Source organism: Suricata suricatta, chromosome 17 (assembly GCF_006229205.1).
Source record: "Suricata suricatta isolate VVHF042 chromosome 17, meerkat_22Aug2017_6uvM2_HiC, whole genome shotgun sequence".
NCBI lineage: Eukaryota > Metazoa > Chordata > Mammalia > Carnivora > Herpestidae > Suricata > Suricata suricatta.
Window position 1 is genome coordinate 23,410 of NC_043716.1, and position 12,261 is coordinate 35,670.

General features: G+C 53.5%; 1 protein-coding gene across 1 annotated transcript in view; it reads right to left on the minus strand.

The window, feature by feature from the left end:
- Window positions 1-1,356: 1,356 nt before the first annotated feature.
- The window catches only part of ZZEF1 (zinc finger ZZ-type and EF-hand domain containing 1), a 100,399-nt gene continuing 89,494 nt past the window's right edge, over window positions 1,357-12,261 (minus strand). The window contains exons 52-57 of the mRNA XM_029928749.1: window positions 11,751-11,919; window positions 11,362-11,460; window positions 10,821-10,986; window positions 5,695-5,848; window positions 5,317-5,388; window positions 1,357-3,622 (exon numbers count right to left, since the gene is read on the minus strand). Coding sequence (XP_029784609.1) covers window positions 3,542-3,622; window positions 5,317-5,388; window positions 5,695-5,848; window positions 10,821-10,986; window positions 11,362-11,460; window positions 11,751-11,919 — 741 coding nt within the window. The 3' untranslated portion in view covers window positions 1,357-3,541. The remainder of the gene's footprint in view (window positions 3,623-5,316; window positions 5,389-5,694; window positions 5,849-10,820; window positions 10,987-11,361; window positions 11,461-11,750; window positions 11,920-12,261) is intronic.

Sequence of the window (12,261 nt, forward strand, 5' to 3'; positions counted from 1 at the left end):
CTCCCAGCGGGAGGTAGTGAGGCTCGGTCATCGTCCCAGCTCCTAATGGCAGTTACGAGTCACGTGTTCCAAGCGGGGGATATGACAGGAAAAGAGGGGACTCAGTAGGCAGAGAGGGAAAGGCTGGACCTGGGGGTCCCTGGGCGGAGAAACACAACAACACGTATTTGGGAACAATGCTGGGAGTGTCTGGCCACAGAAAATTCCTTGGGCGTAAGGTTTTTCTTAAGAAACAAATGTCTGGGCCTTATGTCCCAAATAGCCTATTATTACGGGAAGACAAACCTGACTGTGAAGAGGGCTAGCAGAATTTTCTTGGACGCCTTACTTCTCTGGCATCTCGACGGGCTTCTACAGATGACATACATAGAATATTAGACTAACAGGCATTCGTATTCCAAACACAGTGCCTTTCCATGTGGAGGAAAGCCCACGCCTCCTGAACATGTCATGCTAAGCGAAATAAGTCAGGCAGAGAAGGTCAGATACCATATGTTTGCACTCATAGGTCTAACAGGAGAGACCTGGCAGGGGACCATGGGGAGAGGAAGGGGGAAAGAGAGCGGGGGAGAGTGAGGGACATAGATCAAGGGAGACTACTGAATACTGGAGACGAACCATGGACGGAAGAGGGAGGGGGAGGGAGCGAGGGGGTGATGGTCATGATGGGGGCCACTTGTGGGGAGAAGCACTGGCTGTTATATGGAAACCAATTTGACAATAAACTATTTAAAAAAAGATTTCAAAAATAAAGGAAATATAAATGAAAATGGAATCAACTTAGAAGAGGAGGGGTTTTGAGAAGGAAGAGGATTCATTTTCAGAAATACCAAATAAGAGCTGCGCGATCTGCCTAACAGTCACAGCCTATTGAAAATCTGTACTGACCTCCCCACCTCACAGTGGAGTCCCAAACCCAGAGACACCTCCCTTCGCGGTTCGCCTTCCCGTCTGTTTTGCGGGACTCTTTGGTGCCACAGAACTGAAGTCTCTGGGTCACCTCAGGGAACAGACACTTGTTCTAATCAGACTAGTCTTCCATGGGCGTAGGTGACGTTGGGGTGAAGCTGTGACCTCTGGAGCACTCAGCCAATGAGGAACCAGGGGAGGGGCTTACGTGCTAGGAGATAAATTGTCTGCTGCGACCGCCCTGAGTCGGCCTGTCCGTCAGACACCTGCTCTGGTAAGGACGTTGGCTGGAGCCCCCTTTGACAGGGGCAGTGGGCTTATTTCTCACACCTTCCGGTTCCTGTCAACCCCAAGCCCTTGAAATCCTAGCAATTCCAACCCTTTGGGCTTGGCAGAAGCCGCAAGTATGATGCTCACAGGAGAGACATAAGGAAGAAAAACCCCACACACAGTTGCACTTTTTTATATAGAATTTGTACAATATATTTCTCTTCATTTGCATATTTTACCCACAACTTAACATCCTTTTTACAGGCTGAAATCACTCAGCTTGTTATAATCAAAATTCTTTCTTTCAAACAAATAAGAAAAATTCAAAGTCGTAAACCCGTAAGAAAACAAATTAAAAACGATGAAAGTAAGTCACTCCTCCCATTAGGAACAGTGTCCGTTTGTATAATATATAGGATGTGGGTCAGAATCTCTTTAGAAATCAGGCACATGTTTCCACGACACCTTTATTCCTGCCCGTTTTATCTCCTGCCTGGCGGCTCTGCCTCTGGGAAGGGTCAAGGAGGCCGGTCTTGGTGGCATCCATTGTTCCAGACTCCGCAGGCCCGCGGGCACCAGGAGCCCAGGTGGGTGGGATGTGGGGTGGCGGCTGGCGGGGCCGAGCAGCAGCTGTGTGTGAGGCAGACGCTGGGCTCGCTCTGTGCAAAGCCGGAGGCCAGAACGGCCAGGGCGGCGGGGGCGGCGGGGCAGAGGCCGGCGTTTACTCACAGCCAGGCCTCCGGGCAGGAGGCGGAACAGAGTTGGTGACCACCGCAGGAGGTGTGAACCTGTGCTGCTTTGGTCAGTCTGGGGCACGAGGGCTGTGGGTGGCAGGGAGGGGAGGCAGCAAGCACGCTCCGCACTGCAAGACCGGCCTGGGCTTGGGTGGCACGGAGCGTGGGCCTTCTCTGAAAGCTGAGGGCACTTCCACCAAGCCGCGGTGCCTGGAGCTTGCACCCCGACACCAAGGGGGACCAGGCTGAGCCCGGTGCCCTGGGCCTGAGGTCAAGTGTTAGGACGGGACCCTTGGTTTCTATCTCCTTGGAATGGTCCCCCACTCGCTGGCTCATGTGTAGCTTGGGGCTTGACTGAGAATCCAACTCTAAGGCTGCATGAGGTTGCTGCACCTTCGCTTCCTGACCCAGAAGGCAAAAATGCTTCCGTAAGAAGACGCTCCTGGGACCTGCACTCTTGGGCCCATCCAACCCAGACCCCCGCAAAGGAGGCCTCGAAGGCCGGGGGAGCGCGGAGCTGCTCCACTAGGGCCGCGCTCAGGCCCAGATGCCCGCCCTGAAACGGCAGTGGCCCCAAGCCCTCGTCACCGAGCCGTGTGCACAGTCTACACGCCCACCCCGCCTCACACTCCAAAGCGTGGCTCTGGAAAGAGGAGAACAGTCGGCACTTCAGGGCAAGACTGCAATCATGAAAAGAAAAATGGACAACAGCTTTCGTGAGACCTAGTGCACTTAATGCCATAAAATGGCAGCTGAAGAAGCAGGCGGAGCCCTGGTGTGGGTGGGCTGGGCTGCCCGTGACCGCGGAGAAGAAATAAAATCATGTATCTTTCGTTTAGTTTTCATTTTTGGTTTTTTGTTTTCTTTTTTTTTTACTTCTAAAGACCTCCTCTGATAACATTTCAAGTCTTTCAGTACAGAAGATAAAGAAAATTCCTCAAGTTCTTTGCTTTCGCAAACAGTGTCCTCCTGCACGACGGCTCCACTGGGTCTCCACTGAGGCCTTTCAAGCTCTCAAGGGAGTCATGTGGTTCTGCTCCAAAACTGTTAGGTGGAAATGGAACAGTCAAGTCAGCTGTGCTCGGAGCCGGGGCGCGTGCAACGCCCGTGGGCTGCCCGTGGGCTGCTTCCCGGGCACCCGAGGACTTCTGCAGGGCAGCTGTGCGGATGCTCAGGGACCAGCGCTCGTCAGCTTTGGTTTGAACTGCCCAGTCTCAAGAAGCAAGAGCAAAAGGCCAACTCCCAGGCCAGGCCGCTGTCGCTGGGGGTCTTGCTGCCGGAGGGGGCTCTGGGTAGACACCGTCTTCCCCACACGGCTCCAGCTCAGAGGAGACGGAACCCTCTCCAGGCTGGTCTCTGAACAGCCTTCTCAAGGGCCCCTGCCCGCCCTCCTGGGTAATTCTGAGCTACCCACGGCTCTCTCTCACATGCTACGGTGTGTGCAGGTGTCTAGCTTGCGATGTGGCAAGTTCCGGGAGGCATGGTTGCTGGGCGTTCTACTTGGAGTGGAAGGGGGAGCTCCGGGGGGCCGGGCACTAACAGCACGGGCATCGCCCTGATGAGCTTAGAGGTCTGCTCTATCACCCGTGTGGACAGGTCAGCTAGTTCCGGGCACACCATACCAAGGGCTAACACTTGACATCCCAGAGGCGGGTTGCCTTGTTTGGGTAATTGATGGCCAGGCTGATGGCAGCGATGTTCTGTAGAGCCTGTGGAGGGAGAAAGGGTCACTGCCAATGTCAAGAACCATTCAGCTGCTCATTCGTTAGGTGTGGAACTGAACAAGACCCTCAGCTGAGCACGGGGTGCGGCTGGGGTAAGGGAGACACAAGCAGACGAGGTCCCCTCACCCGGAGCGGAGTCTACAGGAGAGACAAAGTGTCTCAAGACCACACGAGAGCCCCAGGCGGCAGGCAGAAATAGCACCACTGCCCTGGGGAGGGGGAGGTGGGATGCTGGCGTAATGCTGGGGGGCTCAGCGGGCCCGGAGGGTGCTGCCCACGGGATGCCTGGGCGAGCTCTCTAGGGAAAGCGGGGAGCACAAAGGTGCGGAGGGGAAGAAACGAAGAGTCGGTGTCGGGCCATGGTGCCGGAAGGGAGCTTGCTGGGAAGGTGGATGCCCCGGAGCCAGGCCGAGGTTGCTGTGCAAGCTCAGGGCAGCAGGAGGGGGAGGCGGCGGGGGGGAGGACGAGGCAGAGCCCTGGCCCAGCACAGTGGATGGCGGTGGGGGGGTCAGGAGGAGGGGGACACTGGGTGCTGGGACGGGCAAGAGGGAGGAGCCCACAGGAACATACAATGTGGAATGCTCAGTGCCATTTGGTCAAATCTCCCATTTTCGCCATGTGTCACAAAAGCAGGGGTAGTGGGGTGGTGGGGCAGTAGGGGCGGCGCTGGTGGTAGGGGCAGGCATCTGTTAGGAGGGGACGGAGGTTCTCCTCTGCCTATGGGTCTTAGGAGAATCTATATAAACACCCCAAGTTGATGGGGACTCCCTGCTGCTCTGCTCACCGAGCAGACTCACAGGAGCAGACCCAGGCTCTGGCCGGACACCCACTCAAGCATGACCTCGGGCCAACCTCCCCTCCTCTCACCTCAGTGCCCCTCTGTGTCTGCTGCAGGGCTGGACCACATGCTCTAGGGTATTCAAGGGGTCTGTTCTGCGGGTCTAAGGTTTTCAACACGTGGTCTGGGCCTGCGGGTTCCGAGACCCTTTCCGGGCTCTGCACGGTGACAGCAATGCTGAGACATCAAGTGCCCTTGCCGCCCTCACGCTCTGGAGCACGTGGGGGGCTCCCCAGAGGCCAGAGCGCCACGGCACAGCTGCGGCGGCAGGAGCAGGCCCAGTGGGCGTGCTGGACGGCCGCCACCTCGAGGGTGACTGTGTGGGGACGTACAGCTGTTTTCCGAGAATGTGTTACTCACGTTGATGCGGAGGAAGTTTACTATTTCTTAAAATGAGGTTATAATTAAGTGCTTAAGTGTTTTAATTTCTAAGTTTAAAACCCAATTTCTAATGGTATCTATCAATATGTGCAACAAACAAATTAAACCTTTTTGGGATCCTCAATAATTGAAAAGTGGAAAGGGGCCCTGGGGCCAAACTGTCAATAGGTTCTCCTACCAGGGAAAAAAGTTACATCCAAAATGATCTGAAATCTAACTCGATGAAAACTTCAGCCAAACTCAATTTAAGGCCTTGGTTGTTTTGGTTTCAGAGACACAAAACACGGTAGAATATGAATGACACTGATAAATGGGCTCAACTTCATTCCTGGACACTGCAAGTTAGCGATGGGGTTGGACAGAGCCCCGGGTGGACCCCAGGGGTTTCCGTCCCTGGTGCTGGAGCCGTCCAACCACGAGGAGGCAGCCGCCATGGCCGGCTGGGGGTGGGGGGTGGTACCTGTGCTGCACAGCGGAGAAGGTGGTCATCGGTGGTTAAGGCCAGCAGGTACTCCTGCAGCAACCCTAGCTCCTGCGGAGAGAGCAGAGGTGCGGCTGGAGGGACCAATGCCCAGAGCACACCCGCCCACCACCACGCGGGTCCCTCACGGCGATCGCGGCCGGCTCTGCGGGCACCTCACAGCACTACCGTCCATTTATCTTCCGGAACGCACTATGTCAAGCACTAACCCAGAGTGTTTCTGGGTCCTGGCAGAGGTAAGGCCTCGCACTTCAGGCCACGCCTGCCCCCTGTGCAGGTCCCCTGCGGCCTGGACGACACCCCAGGGCCCGGCCCTGTGCCCGGGCGGGCAGCGGGACAGCTCCGGGGGGCGCTCACCTGGGCGCGGTTCTCGGTGACGAAGAAGAGCTCGGTGAGGGCGCGGTGCAGGGGGAGGAGGATGCCAGGCTGTGTCACGTCCTCAAACAGGCTGTACTCCATTCGGGTGAACAGCTGCCACAGGGGCTTTAGCAGCGCAAGGTCACAGAGGTCGCTGGGGGAGGGGTCAGACGTGAGACGGACGCAGGCTGACAGACTCCCCCCACGCCCAGTACAGTCATTACTCGCCCCCCAGATGGCCAAAAATACTCGCCAGTGGCAAATAGGGAAAGGGGTGGAGCCTAGGCTTCAGAGCAGGGCTCCCAGGATGCAGGGGACCCCGAAGCCCAGGCCCGTGAGTCAGCTGTGCGTCTCTAAGCGGTTGTTAGGAAGAACATCCATGGTGATGGTGAAAAATCTCGAGATAAGTGTTACGGGGAGAAAAGCAGGCATAAAACTGCAGACACGGTATTGTTTAACTGTATTAAAAACAACAGTGAACAAATATATTAAAAATGTTATCAGCAGTTGTCTCTGTCCATTTTCTAGATTTTCTGCAACGCTTGTTGCTTTAACAATCAGAAAAAAAAGCGGGTATTAAAAGGCCATCACAGCCGTTATGAACTTAGGCTCACGGAACACAGGAAGTGTGCTTGTGAGGTCGTGCCGGCCAGATACCTTTCCCAGTAAAGGAAACCCTTTCCCACGGGACAGGACTCCGTTTCACTCCAAGGGAGGATGTGCTTTAATTCCAGCTCAACATGCTTCCGAGGCAAAAAGTCAGGAAATGACATTCTGAGCCTTACGACATGACTGTACATGTATAATCTTAAATTTTGCCTTTTCTGTTCAACGTATGACTTTAAGAAGTGTTCTGTGCATTTACTCTTGGAGCCAATCACTTTGTTGCAGAGAGGGAGTCTTCCTAAAGCACCGGGAAGACGTGGCTCGATTTACGGAGACGGCTCTACAGCCAAGCTTTTCGGAAAGCGCTCTTCCGTGGCTCACGCGGCATCGGGCGGCCACCCCGCCCCAGGGGCTGCCTTTCCCCTCTGCCCGGCCTGTCGCGCCCCAGGACCGAGGAAAGGGCCGAGGAAGGGCGGCGGGGCGCAGGAGCGCGGCGTGTGCAGCCGGGAAGGGCCTGCCCGTCTGAAGACCGTGGCACGGCCCTCGCTCCAGCACGCGGTTCTCGCTGCAGGCTGCTCTCAACAGGGCAGAACGGAGCCGCTGGGCGCCAAGGGGCCTCTGCTGCGCACGAGGGCGCGGCGCTGACCGCCATCGCAGCCGGCTTTCTCTCCCCCTCCTCTGCCGGCCCGTGAGCAGATGACTCAACGTGCCATCCCTCTCTTTCCCTTTCTTTTGTTATTGTTCTAAATAACAGCCCCACAGTGCACCAGAAGATGACGTGCTCTGTCGAATGTCATCTCTCCACTCTGACCGGCATCCTGTGTCAGTGTGCATGGAAACTGCTAGGGAGGTGCACGGACACTGTGCGCGTGAGGGACACAGGTGACACGTCACCGACACTGTGCCCTCCAAGACGAGGGACAAGACAGCAGGTCTTTACCCCCCACATCTACTCAGGCCTCTAGGAGAGGTCATGGCTAATGAAAAAAGGAAAGAAAAGGCTTCTACAAATCGAGAGGAAGAAGGAAAACTGGTTACTTGCAGATAGCGCGCCGGCGCTCTGAGTAACGCACACACGTGCTCTCCGAGTTACCGCAGAGCACAGTCGTGAGACAGAAGAGAGACACACAAACGTTCACTGCATACGAGCAGAAACAATTAAGACTAAGACTTCTACACCACCAATTACAGTATCATCAAAAACATTAGGTAAATCTAATTTAATGAAAATCCTCAGCACAGAAACCTGCAAAACCGCCACCTGAGCCCTGGAGGATCGCAGAGAAGAGGAATCAACATGTAATGGCCATGGATTAGAGGATTCAGGGCTCTGACGTCAACCCCAACCCCATCAGGAGGGAGGGAGTGTGCGCACGCGCGTGTGAACAGAACTACATGCGAATTAGGGACACTGCAAGGAACGGGAAGCTCTAGCTGGAGCAGGTAAGCAAGAAAAAGAAATAAAAGGCATCTACACTGGAAAAGAGGACGTAGGAATACCTGTTTTCTATAGAAAACACCGAAACCTCCACAGAAAAACAATTAGAACTCATAAATTCAGTAAAGTCACAGGGCACAAAATCAATATAGAAAAATCAGCTGTATTTCTTCTTTTTTTTAAAACTAGGTTTCACACCCAGTGTGGAGTCAAACATGGGGTTTGAACTCAGAATGCTGAGATCATGACCTGAGCTGAGATCAACAGTCAGACGCTCAACTGACGGAGCCACCCAGGCGCCGCAGCTGCATTTTTATATACTAATGGCAAGCTATCAGAAAGAGAAACTAAATAAACAGTCCCCTTTACAACAGAATAAAACGCTTAGAAATTCATTTTCACAAAGGAGGTAAACAATCTGTCCACTGAAAATCGTGAAACACTGATGAAAACAACTGAAGAAGACACAAACAAGTAGAAAGGATGTTCCACGCTCGAGGACCAGAAGAGGACCGTGAAATGTCCACACGGCCCGGAGCGACACGCCGAGTCCTCGTGGTGCCTACCAACACCCCGGGGGCATTTTCACAGAAATAGGAAAAACAACCCTAATATCCAAAAGGAACTACAAAAGACCCCAAATAACCAAATCAGTCTCAAGAAAGAACAAAACTGGAGGCATCGCACAGCCCAATTTTAAGCCGTAATGCAGAACTGCAGTCATCAGCACAGTATAGTATTGGGATAAAAACGGACATAATGATCAATGAACAGAACAGAGAACCCAGAAATAAACTCATGCAGAGACACTCAATTAAGGACAAAGACGCCGAGAACATGCAAGGAGGAGAGGACAATCTCCTCAGCAAACGTGCCGGGACAACTGGACGGCCACGTGCACAAGCACGAGACTGCGTCCTTCTCTTCCGCCAGGCATGAAAATCAACTCGACAGAGTAAAGACTCGAATGTAAGACCACCAACTGTAAAGCTCCTACTAGAACACATATGGGTAAGCTCCTTGACATTGGTCTTGGGAATGATTTTTTTGGATGTGACACCAAAAGCAAAAATAAGTAAGTGGAAGGAACTATCATAAGTCAGGCGGAGAAGGACAGATACCCTATGTTTGCACTCATAGGTCTAACAGGAGGACCCTAACAGAGGACCATAGCAAGGGGAAGCGGGAAAGAGAGTTGGGGAGAGAGAGGGACACAATTCATAAGACTACTGAATACTGAAATCGAACCGTGGGCTGAAGGCGGGCCTTCAGCGGGTGGGTGCGGAAGGGGGTGATGGTCATGGTGGGGGGCACTTGTGGGGCGGAGCACTGGGTGTTACATGGAAACCAATTTGACAATAAACTATTAAACAAACAAACAAACCAAACCAAACCAAAAGGCTTCTGCACAGGAAAGAAGACATTCCACAAATGAAAAGGCATCCGTGGAGTGGGAGAAAGTAACGGTAACCACACATCCAGTAAGGGCTTACTACCCAAAACATACAGGGAACTCCTACAACTCCATTTCAAAAAGAACCCAAAAATTCCAATTAAAAATGGCCAAAGGACCGGAACAGATATTTCCCCAAGAAGACATCCATGTGGCTAACACGAAAAGATGTCCAACCCCACCGGCGACAGGGAGGCGCCAGTCAAAACCACACTGTCACCTCGCATGAGTCAGGGCGGCGGGCATGTAAAATTCAGGAGGTAGCAGGTGCTGGGGAGGACACGGGGAAAGGGGGCCCTCGTGCACTGCTGCTGGGGATGCAAACTGGTGTGGCCACGGAGGATGCAGGCTCGGGCTTCCTCGAATAATTAGAAACGGCACAGTACGACCCAGTAATCCCACTACTGGGTTTAGAACCAAAGGAAATGAAATCGTTATCTCAATATCTTCACTTAAAGTTCACTGCACCGTTATTCATGACAGTCAAGGTTTGGAAACAAACTCAGCGTCTTATCGACGGAGGAGTGGAGAAAGCAAAGGTAATGCGTATATTCACAATGGAGCATGTGAAAGAAGGAAGTTCCGCCAATTGGGAAAATCTGGATGGACCTGCAGGGCATTATGCCGAGTGAAATAAGCCAGAGAAAGACAAACCCTGCACGACCTCTCTTGTATGTGGAAACAAAGCTGCACAAAGACACAGACCCATCGACACAGAGGGTAGAGCAGTACCCGCCAGAGGCTGCGGGCGTGGGAGACGGAGAGGCTGGCCAGAGGGACAAACTTTCATCTGTGAGGCAAGAAAGGTCTAAGTCTGAGGATCTAATGAATGACACAGGTGACGACAGCGTATGGCACTGGACTGGAGAGAGGCGACCGTAAGTGCCATCACGCACAAGAGGTAACGTGAGGTGCTGGGTGCATTAAGGAACCTGTTGGGGGTCCTTTCACAATGTGGACACACACGAAATCACCACCCTCTAGCCTGTGACTTCGTCACAGTTTTGTCAGTTACACCGCACTGAAGTTGGAAAAAAAGAGTAACAAACCAATTCTAAGACGAGTATGAATATGCAGAGCCAAAGACAGACAAGACAGCCTCGAAGGTGAAGAATAAAAGATTTAAACGACTAGATACGTTAATTTGTTAGAAAGCGATGGTATTTCAGACGGTGTGGAACGGGTCCCAGGAGAAACAAAGACCTCTGAACAGAAGAGACCAGACACAGATCCATCCGTGCAGACACCTCCGCTGCGACCAGCACGGCGCGGGGGGTGAGGTGAGGGACAGGTGGAGACTCATGTACAAATAACTACACGGGAGCCTGTGCTTCTGTCACGTGCAGAAGTCACTCCGTGTGGGACGCAGAGCTAGAAGTGAAAGAAATATAACAAAAAGTCCTCACAGGAAGTATCTTCATGACCCCAAGGTGGGGTAAGGCAGAAACTGCCTGAACACAAGAACAAAAGCACTCCCATAAAATACGACTGATCAATGGGAAGACGTGAAAATCAGAAACTTCTTTTCGCCAGACGCCAGCACTGACAAGCGGCCAGCCGGAGCGGGGGACATACTCATGGCGGCTCACGGACTCCCCTCGCAGGACTCCCGTGCGGAGGGCGGCTCACCTGGGGGTGCAACAGCGGACGATCCTCAGGAGCAGGTGGATGGCTTTTAATCGCTGGTGGCCAGTCTGGCGACAAGCCACGCCCACCAGCCATTCCCAGGTCTGGGACAGGGGGAGGTGTGGCACCACTCTTTCTTCTGACAACATCTGCTTCAAAATCTCGAACCCTGGTCCACACCCACAAAACACCGATATTTTAAAAATATTAAGTGCTCAAGTCTTAATACACACAAGAAAACAGCTATGATCGTTTACAACTCTGCCTTTTTATAAAAGCAACCCAGGAACACATTCAGCTCCTCTCTTTTGCAAAACACCCTGTGAATTCCATGAGACTCGTCTTTTGTACGTGCCCACAGGCAGGCGCCTGCCCGTGCAAGTGTGCAGCCAGCCACGGTGGCGTGTCACAGTGGCCGCATGCAAGTGCTGGAGAAACGCACCTGCTATGCCTTTGACAAAGACCAGTGACACAATGGCACCTACCCCACGCCCGAGGGTCCCCAGCGGGGACACCCTACACACGGAAAGGCCCGGGCACACACCTGTCTGGAACCGCCCGAGGTGTCCAGCCGTCACGGTGAACTTGTAGCCCCACTCTGTGTTGCTCATGTCCGAGGTGAAGCGGTAATACAGCGTGTCCCCTGCGCCACACGAGAACCAGAATCAGGTCATGCCGCCGCAGCGACAGGGAATGCAAGGGAGGTGCTCCTGATAAAGCAGACTAAGCCTGTATGACATCCCTCCACGTCCCTTCTCTCAGGACTGAGCTTATGTGTTTGTTCAGAGCCCAACATGGGGCCTGAACCCACAAACCCTGAGATCATGACCTGAGCCGACGTCAGATGCTCAACCAACTGAGCCACCCACGTGCCCCTCATTATTGAGTTTAAATACTTCATGTTAAGAGTCTGGACGATCAAGTATTTATTACCTGGAAGCTCAAAATCCTTCCATTTCTGCTGAGACCCGCTGAAAGTGTGCCGATCCTGCTGGAAGTCACTGCTGCTGGACATGGCGAGCTCATCACAGCCCTCCTCTGTGCTGCACTGTGCGTCAAATTTGACTGAGAGGTAGATGGCACCAGGGATGTGGACCTTATCCTGGGGAGGGAACACAAAGACACCTCTGTCATTCCCAAGGGCTTGCCTCGTGCCACATCCTGCAAATGTGAGAGGTAAATGTCAACCCTGCCCTCCCGAAGGCCCCCATATGGTGGGACGGGAGCTCACGCATGGGACTTAAAGGAAGGACAGGGGGCTCCGAGGTGTGGCCACATCACCAGGAGACGGTGCAGCGAGGGCTGAACCTAGGCTCACACTCTGGCGCACTGCCGGAAGATGCCAGCGATTCCCTGCAAGGAGCTTGCCGCAGGAAAAGTGAACTCCCCTCGCCCAGGCCCGGGGGCCCACTTCTCCTATTAAAACAAGGTCGGAAGGAAGAAC